Source organism: Erinaceus europaeus, chromosome 10 (assembly GCF_950295315.1).
Source record: "Erinaceus europaeus chromosome 10, mEriEur2.1, whole genome shotgun sequence".
Lineage (NCBI taxonomy): Eukaryota > Metazoa > Chordata > Mammalia > Eulipotyphla > Erinaceidae > Erinaceus > Erinaceus europaeus.
Window position 1 is genome coordinate 72,015,306 of NC_080171.1, and position 24,374 is coordinate 72,039,679.

The following is a 24,374-nucleotide window of genomic DNA, read 5'->3' on the forward strand; positions in this document are numbered from 1 at the left end:
GACATCAATAACAAAAACAATAATAACTACAACAGTGAAACAACAAGGGCAACAAAAGGGAGTAAATAAATAAATAGATATTTTTTAAAATAAAAAAAAACTCATAATAATTTTATTGATTTGAGGTATCTTTTGAGAAACCAGAGCACCGCTCACCAATGACATATGCTGTGAAATCAAACCTGGGCTTCGGGCATGCAAGTCCTATGCTCTACCACTGAGAATCTCCTTGATCTTGTTACCAAAAAAAAAAGTTTAATCCCAAACTGTACAGACACTTTTCTGATAATCTATCTCAAGTTTATAAGATACTAAAATGTAAGTGGTATAACTCATCGTTTCAGAAATTTCATATACCTATTCTCTTCCAGAGATTATATAAATGACTGATTCTAGTTTTCTAGAACTTCTCTAGAAAGAAAGAAGAAAATCTATGGAAAATTAATTTCTTCTAGAAGAACCAAGGATTTTCAGACAGAGAACACAGTCAATTCATATTCAAGCCAGTACATAAAGAATCAGTTATATCTTTCTATTACTTTTAATTATGAAAATCTAGTAGGAAATCAAAAAAGGCAAAGCAGTTGGAATCCAAGTTCAACATTCCTAAATAAATATCAGCAGGACCAGTCAAGAAGCAAGTTCATGCCCATCAAGTTTCAAACATCAATACTACTTCTGCTTTCAGTTATCTAGCCCTTTTTTCCTGAAAGCAAAAGCCTCTGGAAGATCAGCTAAAAAAAAAATTTTTTTTTAAAGTCGGTAAGTTTAAATTTGAAATGCTGATAAGCATCTACTGTTCTCTTCATCCATGCCCACTCCTCAGAAAACTCCCTAGTTATTTAAGAGATGGTACTTCTATAGGAATGTTAATTTGTTGTCCTGCCCTTCCTAACAATTGCTAAGTTAAATTTCTTTGTTTAAAATATATGCTAAAAAATAATACTAATAAACTCCACTCTTACAGCTAATAAGATATGTCTACCAGTAAAACACACTGAATTAAAAAACTGAAGAGTCCTTGTGACAAACTGTGCCAAGAAATATTAATGCGTAATAATAATTTGCCCACACAAATCCAAAGTGTAATAAACAATGGGCTATCTATGTTTCTCTCACTCCCGGGGGAAAAAATTGGCCAGGAAAGAGTAGGAAAGCTGCCATAGATCTCCCAAGGCTCATTATTCTCCATCATTCTACGGGAACAGCTTTGTCAGACAAGAGTAAAAGATCATTTGTCAAGCTCTCTCCAGGTCCCTGGCTGGAGCCAACTTTCATCAATCCCAAGTGAGGAACCAGAGAAGAAGACAAGTCTTGTATCTCCAGCAGCATCTTCTACTGAGATTAGAAATCACAGTTCCAATACCCGAAACATCCTCTGAGCCCTGTTTCTGGTTTCACACGCTTTCAGTTATCTTTTTTTTTTCTTTTTCTTTTTTATCCTTTTTACCATCTCTGAAACACTGAGAAGAGGGAATCACCATAGATGGACAACCCTAGAGGTTTGGTTTTGTTTTTTAGAAAAAGAAATTCGATAAAGGAAAGGATTAAGAAAGGGAATTCATAATAACCCTGGGCCCATATTCCCATGGGGTTAAAGAATAAGAACACTAGTAGGGGAGGGGAGGGGATACAGAGCTCTGGTGGTGGAAATTGTACCCCTCTTGTCCTATGGTCTTGTCTTGTCAGTGTTTCCATTTTATAAATAAATATTTTAAAATTTTATTTAAAAAGAAAGAAAGAAAGGAAATCCAAAGGCCTAGTAATTGTTTAGCTCCACTTTTTCAAACAGCCATACTCAGGTATAGCTCTGCAGAGTTTTCACCCAGAGAAAAGTTCAGAGAGGGGACTTAGAGGCTGCGTCAGCAAGGCTGAAATGACTCATTTACACCATGTTCCTACTAAATATTCAGAGACCCCCCTGAAATTAGGTATCCCTTTTGGAGATGTGGTGTTAGTGTTACAAATGTTGCCAGATAGGGGGAAGTAAAAATTGGATTGGAGGTCAGGGTGGGGGTGGGGGTACACCAAAAGGAGTTTCTATCTTAGGACAAGGAGAAGAACCAACAAGGTCTGAGGATTCAGATAGTGAAAGCATGCTGCAGAAGGTTCAGGGAGAAAAAAGAGATGAGGGCGAAAGCTAAAAAGCAGAAGGGATATGAAGTGTTGTCAAATGCCAAAGGGTATCTTAGAAGGAAATTGGCAATTGCTTTAAGAAAGGTCTTTCAAGTCCTGTTTTAGACTTTTTAGAAATATATTCCCCTCCCCAAACCCCAGGGTTATGTAGCATTAAGTTGAAAACACACACACACACACACACACACACACACAAACACACAAACACACAAACACACACAGGTTATTTATGAAATGATTCCACTGGGTTAACAAGTCAACAGCAAAATACTTCAATGTCCAGTGGGGGAAAACTGCCTAGGGGGTTATGCAACAGACCTTCATGCCTGAGGCACCAGGGGTCCCAGGTCAAACGTTGGCACCCCAAAAGCCAGAGTTCAGCTCTGGAATAATAGTAATAATACACACCCATCCAAAAAGATTTGTGTATGCCTATGTTCATAGCAGCGTAATTTTTAATAGTCAAAACCTGGAAGCAACCCAAGTATCCAACAACAAATGAGTGGTTGAGCAAGTTGTGGTCTATATACACAATGGAATACTACTCAGCTATTAAAAATGGTGAATTCACCTTCTTCACCTCATCTTGGATGGAGCTTGAAAGAATCATGTTAAGTGAGATAAGTCAGAAACAAAAGGATGAATATGGAATGATCTTACTCATAGAAGTTGAAAGCCAAGATCAGAAGGGAAAGCACAAACCAGACTGGGTTTGGTGTATTACACCAAAGTAAAAGATTGTGGGGTGGGGGTGGGGGTCCAGGTCCTAGAACAGGATAGTAGAGGAGGAACTAACTAGTGAGGGTTGAATTGCTGTGTGGAAAACTGGGAAATGTTAAGCATGTACAAACTATTGTATTTTAGTGTCACTGTAAACCATTAACCCCCCCAATAAAGAAAGTTTTTTAAAATAATGATAATACCCCACAATCGACACTTGTTAAATCTGTCAGGACAACACAGAAGAGAGGGGAGAGAGAAAAAAAGAGAGAGAGAGAGAGAGAGGAAGAGGGAGAGGACGTTTTCTGAGACACCAGGACTACTAAATATGGCAGTGCCAGAATATGCAGAATTGCGAAGAGGACGCACACTGTAACTTAGTAGTCCTTGAACACAGTCTATGCAGAAAATCAGTGGAGTGAAAAGCCACGGGAACTAGGATTTTTAACGGGTCGGGAAGTGAATACTGAAAAGAAAACCATCAGGTGCTGGAGGGGGGGGGGGGGATCCAGGGCGCTGTGGCGGGTCCAGGATGCCCCGGGGCGCTCACCCAAGGACGAGGGCGGGGGTGGTGGTGGAAGGGCCCCTTCAGCCTTCCAGGGCGGCAGGAAGGGCCTGGGGGAGCAGCGTGTCCCGGGAGGGTGGGGGCGGGCCGGTGGCATCGAGGCGAGGAGGACAAGGACGACGCAGGGGCGGCCTGGAGACTCACCCCGTTGGCCGCGGCCATCTGCACCACGATCTCGGTGGCCGTCCTGCTGAAGTACCTGCCGTCGCTGCCCACCACCATGGTGCAGCCCTGCCGGTCGCGCAGGTCAATGGACGACAGCACGCTCTGGATGAAATTGGGCAGGTAGTTGCGCTGCCCTTCGAACAGCCCGGTGGGCCGCCGCAGGCCCCCACCGCCCGCCGGCCGCTGGTCCTCGTAGGGCGCCGTGGGCACCGTGAGCACCGGGATGGGGCTCCCCTCCATGGCGTCTCCCCGTAGGCGCTGCAGCCGCCGCGACTCGGGGAAGGAACCGGAGGCACTGGGCCCGCCCGGGGGCTCCCGGCTCCGCCCCCTGCCCGCCCCGCGCCCCCCGGCGGCCGGGCCTCTGCCGCTTTCCCCTCTAGCTCCCTCCAGCCCGGCCAGCTACCCCTGCAGCGGGGCCGCCAGGAGCTAGATCTTGGAGGACCCCAGAGGCTGGTGGGCGCCGACCGGCCCGACCCGGGCGCCGCCTTCCCGCGCCCTCCCCGGGCCGGGCAAAGCACCCGGCGAGCGGCGAGGGCTACTATAGGCCTGAGGACTGGAGGGCTCCTCTCATGTACCCCCACCCTCGCCGTCTCCCCCTGGAGTGAGCAGTTCGCTCGCCCAGGTTTCTCTTTTAAACAGGGACAGAAGGGGGTGGGGGGAAACCTTTTCCCATCAGCGGACAACCCCAGCCAAAAATAACCCTGGAAAGGCGAGCTGAGAATTGTTATCTCCTGCCAGCGCTGAAATGGGAGAGTGTGTGTGTGTGTGTGTGTGTGTGTGTGTGTGACCACGTGTGTGTGTGTGTGTGTGTGTGTGTGACCACGTGTGTGTTACCACGTGTGTGTGTGTGGTGTGTACACCACACAACTACCACTTGTTGCAGGGGATTATGAACTGTCAGATGCTCCAATCCAGCAAGACCCACCCTCCATCCCCTGTTCTCCAGGCTCCCTCACAAGTATCCCTCACAAGTATCACACTTGTCAGTATAGAAGCTTTTTTTTTAATTCTGCTTGTTGTAGTGGTTGCAACAGCAGCAACACACATACATATTCCCTTATTCTTTTGCTCTTCTCACCCTCCCTAGTCCAGCCTGAGCTTCAAGACAGGCTGTCCCATGCAGTATGTAATATTTATCCAGTTTGCTTAATTGTGAGCAAGATTAATCACCTTGAACTGATGAGGATAAAGTCTTTTTAGATATCCCACCAGAGTGAACCAACTCAAGTCAAGCAAGGACAAGGTACCAGAAACTGTGCAAAGTCTTTTCATATACACCTCTCATTTTACAGAAGTTAGCAATGTTCTACCTTCTTGCCATAAAATTCAAAGGCAAGAAAAAGCCTGTAAAATGGAAGTGAGAGAACCAGCAAAATAGCTTACCTGGACAGTGTCTATCCATCTCTCTCCCTCCCTCTCCCTCTTCTTCTTTCTCTCTCTTTTCCTGTAAAAGCTGACCCAGTGATGACAACAAGAAAAGAAGAGTACACTGAAAAATAAGACCCTAAGAGGGGAGAAACAATCCTTTTACCCTTGATTGTTGCACCCACTCACAGTATGACCCTGAAATGTACTGCTTCACCTCTCTCATATATAGTTCGCTAAGACTAAGTTACTGCAAGGTTATAGTGTTTGGTCATAATAAAGGGTACATTTATATGTTGGTTTATAGTTGACAAGAGGTTTTGTATCTATTTCATCTTCCAAGATTCAAAACAACTAAAAGATGCTGGATGACATGTCATCTTCATTTTACAAGTTAAAAAAGGGGGGTCAGGCAGTAGCACAGCGGGTTAAGTGCACATGGCACGAAGTACAAGGACCAGTGTAAGGATCCTGGTTTGAGCCCCTCCCATCCGTGGGGGAGGGGCTGTTCACAAGCAGTGAAGCAGGTCTGCAGGTGTCCACCTTTCTCTCCCCCTCTCTGTCCTCCCCTCTTCTCTCTATTCCTCTCTGTCCTATCCAACAACAATAATAATAACAAGGGCAACAAAAGAAGAAAAATTAAAAATAATTTTAAAAGACACATTAAGTTTAAGAAAACAGCCAAGATGATACAGTCAGTTGAGATTATTGTATTGCCTCTCCCCTTATTATTATCATTGAAGTATGATGGGGGAATCTCTGAAAGCAAAAGTTTGTTGTGACTTCCTCCCCCCTTAAACAACTTTTTTTTCTGCTTCTACTTTGTTTTGAGTCACCACAAGCCCAGAATTTCCCAATAACTTCTCACTGGTGTGGTTCAGAGAAACTGGGTTTATTTAACACCAACACACAAAACCTTGACACTTGTAAGGATTTGTGCATATCTATTATGTAAGTCACTTTTTAAAATAGTTTATTTATAAAAAGAAAACACTGACAAAAACCACAGGATAAGAAGGGTACAACTCCACACAATTCCCACCACCAGAACTCCGTATCCCACGCCCTCCCCTGATAGCTTTCCTATTTTTTATCCCTCTGAGAGTATGGACCCAGAGTCATTATGGGGTGCAGAAGGTCTGGCTTCTGTAAGGGAAGCAATTACAGAAGTAAATCACTTTCTAATGGCATTTCGTTTTGCAAAGAAGGGTAATCACATTCCCAGAAAAAGAGAGAGTGCTAAGTCCCTTGCCCTAGAAAAGACAAAAAGGACTCAACCCTCAAGCCTCAGAAAGATGTCTAGGACCCCATCTCTCCACTTCCTACATCTGCCTCTCTTTATGTTATCCTCCTCCTCTCCAACCCCACTCAGGCTCCTTCCACAAGGATGAGGCATACATACCTCAGGCTAGATTTTACAGGTTTTCCAGCCAAAAGGAAAACCTCTCTTCTCTTGGTACCACAGTTCCAAAACTACCAAAGACTCTGACTGGTTGAGCTTAAGGGAAGGTACCTAATTTGAATGCCATGGGAAAAGAGAAAGAAGTTTCTCTAAAGTAAGAGAAAAGAGAAAAGTGGGTAGCCAAGCTATAATTGTCTGTCACACATTTGATATTCACTCATCAAGTTGAAAATTTTCTTCCTCTTCTGTGAATTTACATAGCTCTTTTATCACCCATAAGGAATATAAGGAATGTATCATAACTTTCTTTTTTTCTTTCTTTTTTTTTTTCCTTTATTTTGTTTTTCTTATATTTGACAGGACAGAGAGAAGCTGAATTGAGAGGGGGAGGAAGAAGTAAAGAGGGAGAAAGAGAGACATCTGCAGCAATGCTTCACTACTCTGGGGATGGGGCTTGAATCCGGGTCTTTGAGCATGGTGACCTGAACATTCAACTAAGTGCACCACCAAGGGGCCCCTGCTACACCTTTTCTCTCTCCTCTGATTATATGTGACCTTAGAATAATTCCTTAACTTCTCCTAACCTCAGCATCCTTACCATAAAAGTAGAGGTTGTTACATTCTGTAACTTGTGTGGAAGATTAAAATACTCAGTACAGTATCTGACAGCTAGGAAGATATTCAGCAAGTGTCAGCTGCTCACACTAATTGTCGTTAATAACACAGTTCTCATTATGATAAAACTACCACAGAGCAAGAACCACAGTGTACTGTCTTTGTATATTACTGCCATACTTAAAAGCATCTAAGGGGGTGGGGCATGTGGGTGGTAGCGTGTGTTAAGCTCACATATCCCAAAGCACAAGGACTGGCATGAGGATCCCAGTTTGAGCCCCTGGCTCCCACCTGCAGAGGGGTTGCTTCACAAGCGGTGAAGCAGGTCTACAGATGTCTATTGTTCTCTCCTCTCCATCTTCCTCTCCTTTCTCAATTTTTCTCTGTCCTATCCAACAATGGCAGCAACAATGAAAACAATAAGAACAACAAGGGTAACAAGGGCAACATAAACAGGGAAAGTATGGCCTTCAGGAGCAGTGGGTTCATACTGCAGGCACGGAGCCCCAGCGATAACCCTGGAGGCAAAAAAAAAAAAAAAAAAAAAAAAAGCCATCTCTGGGAATAGGTGATATTTTACAAAGGCTGGTTGAATCAATATGGTGTCTGACAATAGGAATTCAAAATATATGGAGTAATTTGCCTGTGAAACATACAAGGGTTCAAGAGGGAAAGAAATCTCTTCAAAGCTGCCCTCCAATTTATCAAATTAATCCCAATAAGTATGTCACAGTAGTGAAGGAACCCAAGAGGGTCCCAGAGATAAGAGGCATGTTGCCATAACTGCTCACTGGTAAAGTGAGACAGTTGTATTAATCAGTGTTTCCCAAAGGGTATTCCTCACAACACAAGTGCCTCCAAATGCCTCATAACCAAGTAATTTTTTAATTCCTACATATTCCATCCCATTTTTAATGCTTTACAGTGGATATTTTCATGTTAAAAACTCCAAGAGAAGGAGATTTCCAGGTGCCTCACCTAGTAGAGTACATACATTACCATGTCTAAGACCCCAGGTTCGAGATCCAAGCCATCACATGGGAGAGCCTGCACAGGAGCAAACTTCAAAAGAGCAGGAGGAACAGTGTTGTGCTGTCTCACCTTCACTTTCTAACTCACTGTCACTCTATCTGTCTTTCTCTCTCTCTCTTTCCCCTCTTACTCTCAGTCAAAAAAAGAAGAAAAGTGGCCACCATAGCTGTGCAGTCATGAGAGCATTGATCCCCAGTGATAATCTTGGTGGGAAGCATAAAAAAGACCTCCAGGAGGGTCCCACAGAAGAGATGTCAGTTTAATGTTTTGGCTTTTTTAAATATTAATTTATTTCCTTTTTGTTGCCCTTGTTTTCATTGTTGTAGTTATTGTTGTTATTGTTATTGATGTCGTTGTTGTGTAGGACAGAGAGAGAAGAGAGGAAGACAGAGAGGGGGAGAGAAAGACAGACACCTGCAGGCCTGCTTCACCACTTGTGAAGCGACTCCCCTGCAGGTGGAGAGCTGGGGGCTCAAACCGGGATCCTTACGCCGGTCCTTGCACTTTGCGCCACGTGCACTTAACCCGCTGCACCATGGCCCGACTCCCAAAACAGTTTAATGTTTAAACACAGTGCTTTCCCAACCTAATCTCACATAACTAGTCTGCATAGGAGAGAGAATCTATGACCATATCTGGTGACAACTCCTCTCCCTTTGTATGTCCCCAGTGGCCTGGACCATGGACAAATGCATTTCCCTGGGTCTGAGGAGTTGGGCACCTCTCTTAGCTCAGAACTTTGCTGCATCATGGGCCACAATGAAGGGAGTTCTGTTTGCCTAGAGATGCCTTTCATCCCTCTCTCAGGGAAAAGCATCTGACAAAGAATTCTTGGCAAAAACAGAAGCAACTGATACAGATCCTTCCTACCCCGTGGGACTTCCCTGCTCTCGAAAAAGTGCCAGCTGCCATCTTCATAGCAAATACACTAGCCAAATCAGCCAGACCAGCATTCCTCCCCCCCCAAAAAAATGAGGGTAAAATCAGTGTTAAAACACTTCATACCCAATCCACTCTCTCATAAATTCACAAAGGACATTGACATATGAGAAGAAAGAAATAAAACTATTTAACTTTAATCTCGCATTACAAAATTTTATTTGTCCATGAGGTTACTTTTCAAAACACCTAATAACAGATCAAGGGCATAACTATGTCATAAAATTTGTCAGATCTCTTCCAGTTGCATTTTTCTATAATTACTTTTTTTAAAGCTATGAAGCATTAAAAGATCAGTTTATATTAGACTTCCATTTAGGAATTTACCAGAATATGAAAAAGGGAGAAGGTAAAACTGTCCAATGTTTTTAAATGCCTTTAAATGACTTTGAAACTTCAGATGAACTGTATTGTGTGTGTGTGTGCGTGTGTGTGTGTGTGTGTGTGTGTGTATATATATATATATATATATATATATATATATATATATAATGCTATTTTACTTGTTCTATTCTTCTACACTGACCACTGACTCCCCACCCCTATACTCCTGGCTGGAAGGAAAGGCTGGCACCCATATTTGGCCCAGGGAAGTTAGATATTCCTACAGAGTTAGAGTCCACTGATGCATACACAGAGTGTGCTAAAAGCATGCTGTTGACTCAATAGACCCTAAGAGCAGAAGAAATGCCAAAAGTACAGAACAGGAGGTAGAATAGCAAGTGAAAGAAATATCCACTTTTGGGGGCATTCCACTAAGGAAGGGCTAGCTCCCTTGATAACCTGTCCAAATAATTTATGATGGTGAGGAAAATCAATTAGATATTTTTTCTAAAATACTGCCATTCATGAAACCTTCCATTCTTCAGCAAATGTAACAACACAGAATGATTTCCAGCAGAACATGCTGCTACTCTGCTTCCTTCACTTTAAGACCACTGAGTGACATATGTGCATGTCAGAAATGTTTGTGAATGGGACAGGTGGTGGTGCACCTGGCTAAGTGCACACATTATAGTGCACAAGGATCCAGATTCAAGCCCCTGGTTCTCACTTGCAGAAGGAAACCTTCACAAGCAGTGAAGCAGGTCTGAGGGTGTCTCTGTCTTCCTCCCTATTTCTGTCTTCCCTTTAAATTCTCTCTGTCCTATCAAATAAAAAAATTAAGTAAAAGGTTATTTTAAAAAAAAAAAAAGAAAAAGAAAGAAATGTTTGTGAATGCATTTCTGAGTTCTGATATCTCCGTCTTTAATTCTTTGTTTCCTACACACATCACTGGCTACCTCTGTAGTCTTGGGCCTCAACCTTCTCTAAAGCTTAACATCTGTATCTGTAAAATGGCTACCCTGCTCCCTACATCACTGGGCTGATGGTCATATTGAGAAAGCTAATAGTGTAGAAATTGCACAGAGCCTGACATTTATGAAAAGTTTAATAAATGCTTGCTGTAATTATCATTGTTGTTAAAATATTAGCACTACCATAAGTATAAATAATTGTTATTATTATAATAATCACGGTTATTATTCTAACAGATAGCATTGTCTCTGAATGCAGGAAGACTGTCTGATTAACCTTTTAAGCAAAATATCTATTGATATCACATGCAAACTAGAGAACTAGTGTTGTTAAGGTTGAAACCATTATTTCTACAAAGCCTTAAATGCTATGTAAGTAAATGTGTAAAAGGGGTCCTGAACCTAGCACATAGAAGAAAACAGCATCCATTTCCAAAGAGTTTGTGCTTGAAGGCAGCCCCAGGATGCCAAGGAAGACTGAAGTGTTTACAAATTTGCTAAAGCCAGCACACGCTGACAGACAAGATTAATGCGGGTGTGAGTGACTTCCACATACAGGGTCCCAACTCGGAAGAGCATTTAACTTTGACTAATGTGGAAGAAGAGTGTCTTCTGAAATGAGAAAGCTTTTATTTCAATCACTTTTACTTAAAAAATAATAGGCTTCCAACATGCAAAGATGAAGATTTAGTTCTCAAGTGCCTCCCACAGAAACTAGAACCATCCATAGTATGGATGATTTAGAACCTAAGAAATAATCTTATCAAAGCTCTTCATTTAATAAAAGGGAAAAAAAACTTTACGTTTCTAAAGGGATCTATTTTTTTCATAGTTAACTATTGTTTCTAAAGGCTTAAAAAGAGGCACGATTTGTGTCTTATTTTCAAAATTTATTTTCCTTGTTTCATTCAAATTATAAGCCACTAATCATTTGCAATCTTATGAGACACAGAATTTTTCTTTAGCGTTCTATGTTTGAGTTTCAATTGAACATTTCTATGTAAAGCTATTTTCAAAGATTTTTTTTCCTGCTCATTTATCTGGGTTTCACAAGAGGCAGGGAAACAGAGAGATTAGCCAGAACAGAAATCCAGTACATGTGATACCAAGAATCAAACTCAGAACATCAGGTATGAAAGTCTGATGCTCTGCCAATTAAGTTATCTTCTCAGCCATGAAAAAGTTCTTTATTTATTTTACCAGAGCAATGCTCAGCTCTGTCTTATGGTGATACCTGAGATCTGAAAGCATGAAAGTCTTTTGCATAACCATCATATTATCTCCCTGCCCTTAAAGTCATTCTTAAAGTTATCTATGCAATGGAACTATGATGGACTATTTTGTACAAATCAGTATGTTTGCTTTATGAATGGATTTTTGTCAGCTGTGATATCTGAATGAATACATGTTTGGAGTGAAATACTATGTCCTCTCGAAGAAGTCAGTTTTATGGTTGTGAGCAGATGCCAGCCCAGGCCTCATCCATTTCTGAGAAACCAATGTCTTCAACAGTTCTCTATGCCCTACCTAATCACTTTTCTCCATGGGATTTCCTCATACTTGTTCATTCCCTCAGAGTGTTTTTGTTCGTATGTAGGAGGCATACCAATTTGAAAAGTAACTCAATCAAAAGAGAAACAATACATACAACTACTGGGTTCTAACCTAGGGATTTCTGGACACATTTTAGCCCAAAATTGATAGCAACGGTTGGGATTCATGAGCTAAACTGTGGCTATTAACTTAAAAGGGGAGCAAATGATATCTGCATTGTTTTTTGGTTTTGTTTTTACATCTTGCTTCCCCCTGTTCCTTCTCTCTCTCTCTTTTTTTTTTTTTTTAAGCCAGAGAACTGCTTGATTCTGTCTTATGGTGGTTGACCTAGGACTTCAGAGCCACAGGCATAAAAATGTTTTGCACAACCACTATGCTCTCTCCCTGGCCTACTTCCCACTGTTTCTCATTTTTACTCTGAAGTCAGAAAGTGATCATTTGTCATTTGTCATGAAACCAAATTTTCTAACATTCATTCATACATAGGGGTTGTCCAACAGTATTTCTCTTTGTGTATCTGAACAGCCCCAACAAGTCTAACTCAAGAGCATGACTAGTGAGAGCAGCTCAAAGTTTAACAGTAATGCTTTATCATTAATCAGTCTATCATGAATTAGTAAGATTTTTTTCCTAGAAAATTAAAAGAATCAGGACCAGAGAATAATAATATATTAGCCAAGGATCTTTCAATTGGAAGCAATAAAAAACAATCCTGGTTACAAAATAGGTGTCATGAAGAATATGGAGCATCTTAATTACTGAGTGACTGAACAAAGAGGAAGGTCAGAACAGTGCCCAGGAAGGAAGGAAGGAAGGAAGGAAGGAAGGAAGGAAGGAAGGAAGGAAGGCAGGCAGGAAGGCAGGCAGGCAGGCAGGCAGGCAGCAAGGAAGGAAGGAAGGAAGGCAGGCAGGCAGGCAGAAAGGAAGGAAGGAAGGAAGGAAGGAAGGAAGGAAGGAAGGAAGGAAGGAAGGAAGGAAGGAAGGGTTAGTTATGTGCTGGGCACCTTGGAATTAGGAGAAGTGAGTCCCCAGAGCCACAAAAATAAAGAAATAAGTAAGAGGGGCCAGGCAGTGGCACACCTAGTTAAGTGCACATGTTACAATGCTCAAGGACCTGGGTTCAAGCCCAGGGTCACCACATGCAAGAGGAAAGCTTCATGAGTAATGAGGTAGTGCTGCAGGTGATTCTGTCCCTGCCTCCCAAATTCCCTCTTCCCTCTCTATTTCTCTCTGTCTCTCTCTAATAAATAATAAATAAAATAAAAAGTGACATATTTTATATATTTTAAATAAATAAATAAGAAAAGGCACAGCTCAAATCTCTTAGCTACTACATATATTGTCCTAAATGTTACAAAAGGGAACAAGGAATTAATTACTATTAATTAAATGTATATTTTAGGCACCAAATAAGCTGGTATTTAAATGCCCAGCTCATTTGTAAAACTTGCCCCAAAACAATAATATTTACCACACAAAATTCCATTACTTCTTATTTTTTCTGCTGGAGATTCACAAGGGCTTTGCACCTGCAGGATTCCACCGCTCCTGGTGAACTCTTTATTTTTTCTTTCTTTATTTTTTTTCAGAAAGTGAGACACAGAGAGGGAGTCACACCACAGCACCACTTGTTAAGTTTCCTCTAAGTATGGTGTTCTTACATAGGGTCCTAACCTAAGCATGGTGCTAACAAATGCATTCTACCAAGTGGGCCATTTGTAGGCCTGCCACCTCAAATTTTTACCTAGGAGCTACAGTGATCTGCTCTTTCCTAGAGTCCCATAACTATAATAGAAATGAGAGTTTTGAAAGGCTTAATATACACAGGCCTTCATTATAGCAACCTTCACCACTCCTGCAGGAAAATCCCAAGCATCCTGCAGCCCACAGCATACAGAGGTAAGAAAACCCATATGTGAACCCAGAACAACAAGCCAAATTGTGCTTCTATCTGAAAAAGGATATTCAGAGCCTTGCTCAGGTTACACTGGAACCAAGCCACAAAGCTACAGGAAGCTTATACCTCCAGAACAGAACTTCATGATGGAAGGGAGGAGAGGTCAGGCTGTGCTTTGGAAAGTACTGGTGATTGGCTCAACATGGTATAAAATGTTTGTTCCTAAGCCAAACATTTACCTGCAAATTTGGATACTGCTTACAAAACCAGCAAAATCAGTCATCAGTTAGGGCAGTGTGTTGTATGTGTCTTGGGACTTAACTATCTAGAATTGCAAAGGAAGGCCTCATTTCCATCCAAAGTGAGTGCCCTTGTTTGTCTTGGCTGTTATTCTAAAATCAACAGCTTCCAAATCAAGTGTTGAAGGCCAGGACATCCGTGAACTCTTTCTCCATCTCTCCCATTCCTCCCATAGGGTTTTGGTTGCACAAAGTTCACCATTCTGCTGAAATCTGGCTTTCGTAGAAGCAATATTCAGTAACAGAAGATATAGACCACAGAGGCTCTTTAGAATAGAACTGCTGCTTTAGTTTAAACTTGAAAAAGCCTACACCCAGCTCCTAATGAAAACCATCTGAACCACCGGGTCCTTCTTTCCCCACCAAGACCATGCTTTTACTCCCTGATTGTTCCATGCTTTATGCAACCCACAGATTGTGCAGAGAGGAACGGGGCCTGACTGGGGAGTGACATTCCACCAGGCCCTTGACTGAACAAGACATTTCCATATCATAGCCCCCATTAGCTAGAAATCCTCCACTTCATTTGTATAAAAATCTTGCTATCTTGCTGGAGTTCCTAGTTTTAAAAGTCTAATTCACTTCACCAAAACTGTGCAGAAGAAGCCAGTAAGCCAGCCCTCTCCAGGCAAATTGTCGAATACCTTCTATCAAAGATGGTTCAATTGTGCCTCACACAAGGTGTCAGTCTGACAAGTGATATTGTTGTGACTGTAGCGACTGTTAACAAAGTAAACAAGTTCACCAGTTACATCAGCAGCCTCAAAGCTCACTCCTCTGTGCAAAATAGCAAGTCTCTTACTCTCTTTATTTATTTTAGTGATTATACAATGATTTATAAGACTGTAAGATAATGGGGGTATAATTCTATATAGTCCCCACCACCAGAGTTCTGTGTCCATCTCCTTCATTGGAGACGTCCCTATTCTTTATCTCTCTGGGAGTATGGAGCAAAACTCCTTTTGAGCTGCAGAAGGTAGAAGGTCTGGCTTCTGTAATTGCTTCTCTACTGGACATGGGGATTGGTAGGTCAATCCATACTCCCAGCCTGTTTCTATCTTTCCCTAGTGGAACAGGGCTCTCGAGAGGTAAGACTTTGGGACACACTGATGAGGTTGTCTGTGCAGGGAGTTCAGGATGGAATCATAGTAGCATCTGCAACTTGGTGGCAGAAAGGTAGTAAGATACAAAGCAAAACATTTTCCAATATTTGGGAGCTACTCACTGCCCAGAGCTATCTTTCTAGTCCTATTTCCAACTCTGACACCATGTCCCCAGACAATTCCTTTAGCCCACCTGCATATCAGACTCAGGCAAAAATTAGTAAAGTCATGGGTCCCTTGGACTATGCCTAAAATAGACCTATTAACTTTCTTCAAAATGAAGATCCCAAATCTCATCTGCTATATACTAACCTTTAGGTTCATGATTATTAAATAATTTGTTCTGTTCTATATCTTAATGCATTTCAGCCACCAAGTTGCAGATGCTACCATGACACCAACCTGACTTCCCTGGACATATGACCTCACCAGTGTGTCCTGGAACCCCACCTCTCCAAACCCCTGCCACACTAGGGAAAGATAGAAACAGGCTTGGGAGTATGGACCAACCAGCCAAAGCCCATGACCAGCAAAGAAGCAATTACAGAAACCAGACCTTCCACCTTCTGCACCCCATAATGATCCTGGGCCCATGCACCCAGAGGATAAAGAATAGATAGGAAAGCTTCCAATGGAGGAGATGGGATGTGGAACTCTGGTGGTGGGAATTGTGTGGAATTATACCCGTCTTGTCAATCATTATTAAATCAATAAAAAAGTAAAAAGAGGGAGTCGGGCGGCAGCACAACAGGTTAAGCGCAAGTGGCGCAAAGCGCAAGGACTGGCATGAGGACCCCCATTCGAGCCCCCAGCTCCCCACCTGCAGGGGAGTCACTTCACAGTGGTGAAACAGGTCTGCAGGTGTCTGTCTTTCTCTCCCCCTCTCTGTCTTTCCTAGAATAGGAAAGACATTGTAGGATAGGACAGAGAGATCTGTCCTATCCAACAATGACAACATCAACAACAATAACTACAACAACAATAAAAAGGGGGGCAACAAAAAGAAAATAAATATTTAAAAAAGTAATCAGAAATGAACATTTAAAAAAGATATAAAGTAGGACAAATTGTTTAAAAACAGGAACCCAAAGATAGAAATAGAACAGATGAAATTAGGGGTCTTCGAGTGGAAAGAAGCTAGGAAATCTATTTTAGGTATGTTCCAAGGGACCCAGGACTTTAGTAATTTTTGCCTGACACTGATAGTTAACATGAAGGTGACTAAAAATATGATCTGGGAAGATGGTGTCAACTTGAGAATAGCATTAGAAAGCTAGATTAGGGCAAAGAGTAGCTCCCAAACATGAAGAAAGTATAGTAATACTATTAACTATTAACTATTAGGGTTAATCAATCTGACCTAGGGCCCATATATATTCATATTTAACACAGGAGCCTGTGTAATCTCTGCACCCCTGTCAGTCTGAGCTGACAGTCCATGGTCACCACTGGAAATATTGTAGGCTGGGAGGCCGGTTAGTAGTGCAGGTTAAGTGCACATGGCACAAAGCACAAGGACTGGTGTAAGATCCCAGTTCAAGCCCCTGGCTCCCCCACCTGCAAGGGGGTCACTTCACAAGAGGTGAAGCAGGTCTACAGGTGTCTATCTTTCTCTCCCCCTCTCTGTCTTCACATACTCTCTCAATTTCTCTCTTTTCTATGCAACAAGAATGACAGCAATAACAACAATAATAACAACAACAACAATAAACAACAAGGGCAGTAAAAGGAAAAAAATGGCTTCCAGGAGCAATGGGTTTGTAGTTCAGGCACTGAGCCTCAGCAATAACAATGGAAGCAAAAGAGAAAGAAAGAAAGAAAGAAAGAAAGAAAGAAAGAAAGAAAGAAAGAAAGAAAGAAAGGAAGGAAGGAAGGAAGAAAAAGAAAGAAAAAAAGAAAAGTTGTAGGCTGCACTCATTTCAGGACCTGTCATCCTCTAGTGGCAGAGTAGAATGACCCAGTCTCCTTTCAGGGGATACTTTATAGTAAAGACAAGGCCCTGGAGGACCACAAAAGGGCTTATGGTGATGTTCCTGTTGGAAGTAACCAGTGATGGTGGAAAGAGGGATTTATTAGAGATCTAGGCCCGTTATATCTATGTAGGAACCTAAGAGTTCCCTAACTAGAGTCCCAGATGATGGGGTGGCCAGGTATTAACCAAAAAAATGTCATTATTAAAGTGTGTCAGTCTCTTAGCCATACCCAGTTTTTGTAGTCCTTTCTTTATCTAATGAACTTAAACTTTCTCTCAGTTGCTAAGGCATTGAGTGTCATCTGTTGAATTCAAGCCAGAAATGGGTTTACGGGGTCTGGCCTTAAGTTAGGGAGGGGATAGATCTAATTTAAGTTGGATCTAAGTTAACTTTAAGTTTTACTGTATTTTACTTGCTTAATGGTTATAACAGAGGTTGTCATAGGTGACAACTTTTGCCAGCATGTCTCTTGTCCAATTGTATACAGTATTTCTTCTAAAGATTATGAAGGGAGTGACATTAATGCTGTTGCTGTCAGAAAATATTAGGAGATATCTCTTACTTACTTTTGTGTAGTTAATTGAGTAAAGTGATTAGAAGTGAAGTAGGGAGTATGATAGGAGGGTGTCTAGGCCTAAGCAGTAAATATTTGATTAGACATTTTATGGTGTCTTCTCTGGATCTATTTGCTTGCCGAGCTTACTAAGTCTAAGTCTAATCACAGCAAACTTTGAGCACTTTTACACTGAGGTATATGGCTACCCCTAACTTATGGATACATGTGTATATGTATCTTGTCCCCTAGGCCCTAGCCTATATCTAGGGTCTGTAACTTTATTAGGGACTCTACCATTAGAAATGGAACTAAGTAGTTCCATGTGTTAGGAAAGGTCTCACCAGATTACTGGAGCTGAAATGTTAACATCTCCAATTTGGCATCTCTAGATACAGTCTGAAGTAAAATATGGCATGGTTGCAACTGATTTGGTTGAAGTCAGAAGAGGCAGTATTACAGGGTAGAGGAGCAAGAGCAGAAGCATCAAGAAATACAAGCAAAGTCCCAGAGGTTCCAGGACTAGGAGAAATACAGATTTTTTTATCAGTTATTTAATAATGATTAACAAGATTGTAAGATAATAATTCCACACAGTTCCTACCACTAGAGTTCCATGTCCCATGCCCTCGATTGGAAGCTTCCCTATTCCTTTTTTTTTAATTCTTCTTTTATTATTATTTTTTATTGTTTATTTATAAAAATGTAACACTGACAAAACCATAGGATAAGAAGGGTACAACTCCACACAATTCCCACCACAAGAACTCCATATCCCCTCCCTTGATAGCTTTCCTATTCTTTAACCCTCTGGGAGTGTGGACCCAAGATCATTGTGGGATGCAGAAGGTGGAAGGTCTGGCTTCTGTAATTGCTTCCCCACTGAACATGGGCATTGACAAGCTGATCCATACTCCCAGCCTGCCTCTCTCTTTCCCTAGTGGGGCGGGGTTCTGGGGAATCAGAGCTCCAGGACACATTGGTGGGGTCGTCTGTCCCGGGAAGTCTGTTTGGCATCATGGTAGTATCTGGAACCTGGTAGCTGAAAAGAGAGTTAACATAAAGCCAAACAAGTTGTTGACTTATCATGAACCTAAAGGCTGGAGTAGTGCAGATGAAGAGCTGGGGGGGGGGGGTCTCCATTCTATAGATAGCTAGTAGGCATATTTTAGTTATATTCCAAAGGGCTTGTGGCTAAACTAGTTGTTTTTTTCCCTGAGCCTGAAAGCCTGATATGCAGGTGGATCTTAGTTATTGTCTGGGGAGATGATGTCATGGCTGGAAAAAGGACCAGAATTCAATCAGTTTGCAAATTTGAAACATTAAGTGCTTAGACTAAAGGAATAGTCAAAACTTTTAGAACTGAAATCTAGGCATTTAAAGAACTTGCAAATCTCTTATTCTTATGAAATAAGTACCATACTGCAAAAGACTACAGATTTACTTTTCAAAAGCAGCACATTTCTTGGAAGCAGTGAGAGGCTCAATGCTAACAGAGCCTCAGGATCCTGGAGGCTGGCCTGCCAGGTGCGTGGGTATCTCAGAGTTCAGAGATGAGGGTGTGCCAGAGGACAAAGACTTGTAGGAAGAGCCTGGGACTAAAAGAAATACATCCATTTGTTGGCTATATATCAAAAACAATGCACAGATACTTCTATACACACATACATAAAAATATTCAGTGTGGAGGGTCAGGCGGTAGCGCAGCAGGTTAAGCACACATGGCGCCAAGCACAGGGACTGGTATAGGGATCCCAGTTCAAGCCCCTGGCTCCCCACCTGCAGGGGGGTCACTTCACAAGTGGTGAAGCAGGTCTGCAGGTGTCTATCTTTCTCTCCTCCTGTTTTCCCCTCCTCTCTCCAGTTCTCTCTGTCCTATCCAACAACAATAACAACAACAATAATAATAACCACAACAACGATAAAGCAAGGGCAACAAAAATGGGAAAAAAAAGAAAAAATATATTCAGTGTGACTTTCAGATATATAATCAGCCCAGAATAACCTCCCCTGGCTAATTATTATGGCAAATTCCTATGTCTCTTTCTCCTGACACTTTGTAGGTTCCATATATATATATATTTTTTTACATATATATATATATATATATATATATTGATTTGCATGTTGTGTTTTGTGGTTCCCTACCTCTCCTCTACTATCTGTTTACACCACGGGTTGCTACAGTTGCTGGGCAGCCTCTCAAGCCAGTCGGATTCTCTGTTAGTCTGAAAAGAAGAAAGTTTCTACTGGGCACCACTACTACATCCATACTGTCTGACTGCTTATTGCATCTAACCTACAGTTCAAGACTGCAAACTAAAAGGAGCCAAAGCTGCCTTCACATATCCCCACAGCAAGGTTTGTATGAAAAATAAAGTATGGGAGTCGGGTGGTAGCGCAGGTGGCACAAAGCACAAGGACTGGCATAGGATCCCGGTTCGAGCCCCCAGCTCTCCAGGGGAGTCACTTCACAGGTGGTGAAGCAGATCTACAGGTGTCTATCTTTCTCTCCTCCTCTCTGTCTTCCCCTCCTCTCTCCATTTCTCTCTGTCCTATCCAACAACGACAACATCAATAACTACAACAATAAAAAAAAGGGCAACAAAAGGGAAAAGAAAAAAGGAAAAAAAGTATATCCTATTTGTAGAGAGAAACAATCTTTTTCTGTTGAGCCACCTTCTGAACGTACTTACAGTTACTGAAGAAAGTGGTCCAACAGCACCACTTAGAGCAGAAACTGTTAAATGCAACAGAGCTAAGTGTGCAGAAAACAAGCTCATCAAAGCACTGGCTTCTTGCAGTCTCTGCAGAAAGTTGGTGCCTGTGACAGGAAGCCAGTGTAATTAGTGTGTCATCACTTAAAGGGAACACACAGATTGCAGTGAGTCCTAGGGAGGAAGTGCTAATATCAAACTCTGCTGAACCATAAGGAATGGCTCCCAGTTGAGACCAGTGATTTTCATCAGAGGTTCCTGGTGCCTGGAAAGATAAACCGAGGAAACCTGATTAACATCTGGTGTATATAAATATACAAAAGCATAAATTCTTCCTTTATAATCAGGTTCACACACACACTCACTCACTCAAACAAATCTGGGCTTTAGGAACTGCCTCTTCCAACTTTTAAATAATTTGCTCTTAGGCTTTCCAGGTCAAAAAGAAATACAGCTCAAAGATACTTTATCCTTAGGGATACACACAAATTCACTCCATCTGTTCCTTTTCCACATGGAGCCATGAAGCTATTAGACCCTCATCCTCCCTTTGGCTCCTTCCTCGTTAAAGTAAAATAAATGTTAGAGTCCCGTTTCCAGATGACTGGTTACAGGCCAGGGAGGTTTGCCGTGAAAAGTCTTCTCCATGTCTCTGTTTTCAAGCAAGCCAGAGTGAAAGGTGAAAGACATTATCACTAAATTTCTATTCCCCAGCCCTACAGTTGAGAAGGGAAAGAGTCCCTGCACCACCACAAGTCAGAGCTGAACAGTATTCTGGTAGGAGAAGGAGGAGGAGGAAGAAAGGAAAAGGTTTTGTTTAAGAGAGGGAGGTTAAGTTATCCTTTCTATCTTATCCATCAGTCTTCAGTCCCATTTAGAACACATTTAGAATCCCGTTTACAACAACTGTAACCTCTTGAAATCAAAGGGGAAAAAAATCAGCATTATTATTAACTTCAAGGAAAGTCTTGGTTTGTCTTTTTTGTTTGTTTTTACTAAATATCTATTTGGTAAGAATAGAGATGAAAGAGGAGAGGGAAGGAGAGAGACCAGAGTAGCCCACAGCCCTGGCCTAATGTGGTGCGGTATGGGGACTGAGTCAGGGATGCTAGATGGTACTCTAACAGATTGAGCTAGCCTCCTGGCCCTAAAGACAGACAGACAGACAGACTCTCTCTCTCTCTCTCTCTCTCTCTCCTCTACCCCCCCCCCTTCTCAGGTTTGCTTTATCTCTCTTTTTTGTTGCAGAGCCTGGGATTTTGTGTGCTCACATGCACAGTTTCATCACTTCTAGGCAGATTGTTCTATTGAGATAGAGAAATGAGGAAGAAGAAACAACAGAGCACCAAAGCTTCCCTTGGTGTCTGGGACCCACACAGAGTGAAGCAGACACCTTGCCCAGTGAGCTCTCTGGCCCTCAGTGTTATTTTTAATATAACCTTTCCCCTGAGTGCTAGATCCGGATAATACCATAAGCCTGACTAGGCAGAGTTATTATTAGATATATCTATCTACATCTTCAATAAGCCTTCCACCTTTCCACACGTATTCTTGACTAGATGCCCTTCTCAAACTTAAAATCATATATGCCAAGATGTGATGGGTTGACAAAATAGCTCACTTAGATAGTGTGCTGCTTTGCCATATGTGCAACCCAGGTTTGAACCCAGCTACCACCACATTGAAGGAAGTTTTGATGCTGGAGAGAGAGAGAAGGAGGGAGAGGGGGGGAGAGAGAATAAATGTGTGTGTACATAATCAGTATAGTTCTAACTAAGGAGAGCCTATCAACTGCCCAATCCAGTAACTGGATTGGCAAAGACCCTGAAGTTGACAGGAAGTAAACTTATTTATTCCCACTATGTTCATCAAATGAAAGAAGCTACAAACTAACGATTGTTATGTTCAAAGGCAGAGGCCCATAACCACAATAGTGTTTACCTCCTGTATCCTCATTTAGGAATCTCAGAAAATTTGAGTCAGTTAGTAACTTCTCTCAGACTTTTTTGAGCTCTGTCCAAGATGACTTGTCATCTTGGTACCGTGTCTACTGATAGATAAAGACCATTTAGCTAGTCCAGGAAATGAGCCCAAGCAGTGGATCCCAGCTCTCTTCCCCATATCTGGTAAAGGTGGCCTGCCTTTTAGAAGTTGTCAGAATGTGGACTTTCAACTACTTTCAATTTTTATTTGTGTGTGAATGAATTATTAGGTTAAGACAGCTTTCCTAGTTGTTAGGGAACAAGGCTTTATTTTTCATTTTTATAATAAGATACTAAAGTAAAAAGTACAGAGCTGCTTATTTCATGACCTTTTATGCTCCTATAATTTTCCTGTGCATGTAAGTGACTTGTTCTTCTCTCTCCTCAGTGACCAAAAGCATATCTAGTGCAAAATAGACATTTATTTGTCATGGGCACAAACCAGGTTCAAGCCCAGCTCCCACTGCACTGGGGAAGCTTTGATGTTGTAGTGTCTTTCTAGCTGAAAAAGCCAACCTGGAGTAGTGAAGCCTTAGTGATGACCAAGGCCAAAAACAAACCAGATATTCAAAAATACATATATATTGGAGAATGCCTACCACACAAATTATCTAATATATTTACATATATATTCAAATTTATTTACTTTAATTCCATTTTCTTAGTGATTTAATAATGCTTCACAAGATCATAAGATCAAAAGGACACGATACAGTACACATGTTGCCATGTGTAAGGACTAAGGTTCAAGCCCCTGGTCTCCACCTGCACTGGGGGAGCTTCATAAGCAATAGAGCACTCCTCCCTTCCCCCAATGTCTCTGTGTCTCTATAAAAAAAGAAGGAAGAAAGGAAGGACTAAAGGAGGGAGGGAGGGAGGGAAGGAAATTAAAGGGATACAGATCCATACCACACTCACCAGCAAAGTTCTGTGCTCCTCACCACACCCCCACCAACAGCCACCACAGTTCTCACAAAATCTTAGAGATAGTATGCAGTTTGATTATGCTTTTTTTTTAAGTTCATGTGTTTTGATTCTCTATATTCTACATATGAGCAAAACCATCTGGCAACTGTCTTTCACCTTACTTACATCACTAAGCATAATCGCCTAAGTGATATAAAATCTCAGACAACAAAAATCAAGGGCTGCTTTTTCTCTTAAGTTCTCAAGGTCTATTAGCATCTGTTTTCCCAACATTTCTCAAATTTGAGTCATTCTCATCCCACCATCATAATTTTTTCTGTCAACTATCTCTACTATTATTTTTTTTAATGATCTCACCTTCCAACCTTAAATACATGACTTTTCAAGGGGTGCTTTATTGCTACAACATATCAAAAATAACATCACCACTTGCTTTAAGTATTCATGTCAATAAACTCATAACAATTATAATTTTCATCTGCATACACATACTGAATTCATGGGTATGTATGCACAATTTGAGAAATAATTCTGCACTATTCACTGTTTTATTTTTAACATCCCTAAGAGTGAGGTAAGAACAAACCATAGATCCAAAGAATTGGCAATATGGAGCCCAGATAAATGCCAGCAGAGACAAAAACAGATATACTAACTGCTCAGCTAATGATCTTCCCTCTGCTCGGCAATTTCTCATTTCTCTGTGTGTAGCTGATAATTCAGAAGTTTCAGGATGCCCAAGAGGTTCATGAAAAATAGACAATGAGGTCCTACCCCTAAGTGTACTCAACCAGAATCTGCCTTTTCACAGGACTGATTCGAGTGCACGTTAAAGTCTGAGAAACTGGGAGTTGGGTGGTAGCGCAGCGGGTTAAGTGCACGTGGCGTGAAGCGCAAGGACTGGAGTAAGGAGCCCCCAGTTCCCCACCTGCAGGGGAATAACTTCACAGGCTATGAAGCTGGTCTTCAGGTGTCTATCTTTCTCTCCCCCTCTCTGTCTTCCCCTCCTCTCTCCCTTTCTCTCTGTCCTATCTAACAATGACAACAATAATAACTACAACAATAAAAACAAGAGCAACAAAAGGGAAAAAAATAAATAAAATTAAAAAACTTTAAAAAAATAAAATAAAAA

At 41.6% G+C, this 24,374-nt stretch overlaps 1 protein-coding gene across 1 annotated transcript in view; it reads right to left on the bottom strand.

The window, feature by feature from the left end:
* Positions 1-4,198, bottom strand: part of PGM5 (phosphoglucomutase 5) — a 231,947-nt gene extending 227,749 nt beyond the window's left edge. The window contains exon 1 of the mRNA XM_007528451.3: positions 3,566-4,198. Within this exon, the coding sequence (XP_007528513.1) occupies positions 3,566-3,826 (261 nt within the window). The 5' untranslated portion in view covers positions 3,827-4,198. The remainder of the gene's footprint in view (positions 1-3,565) is intronic.
* Positions 4,199-24,374: the final 20,176 nt, after the last annotated feature.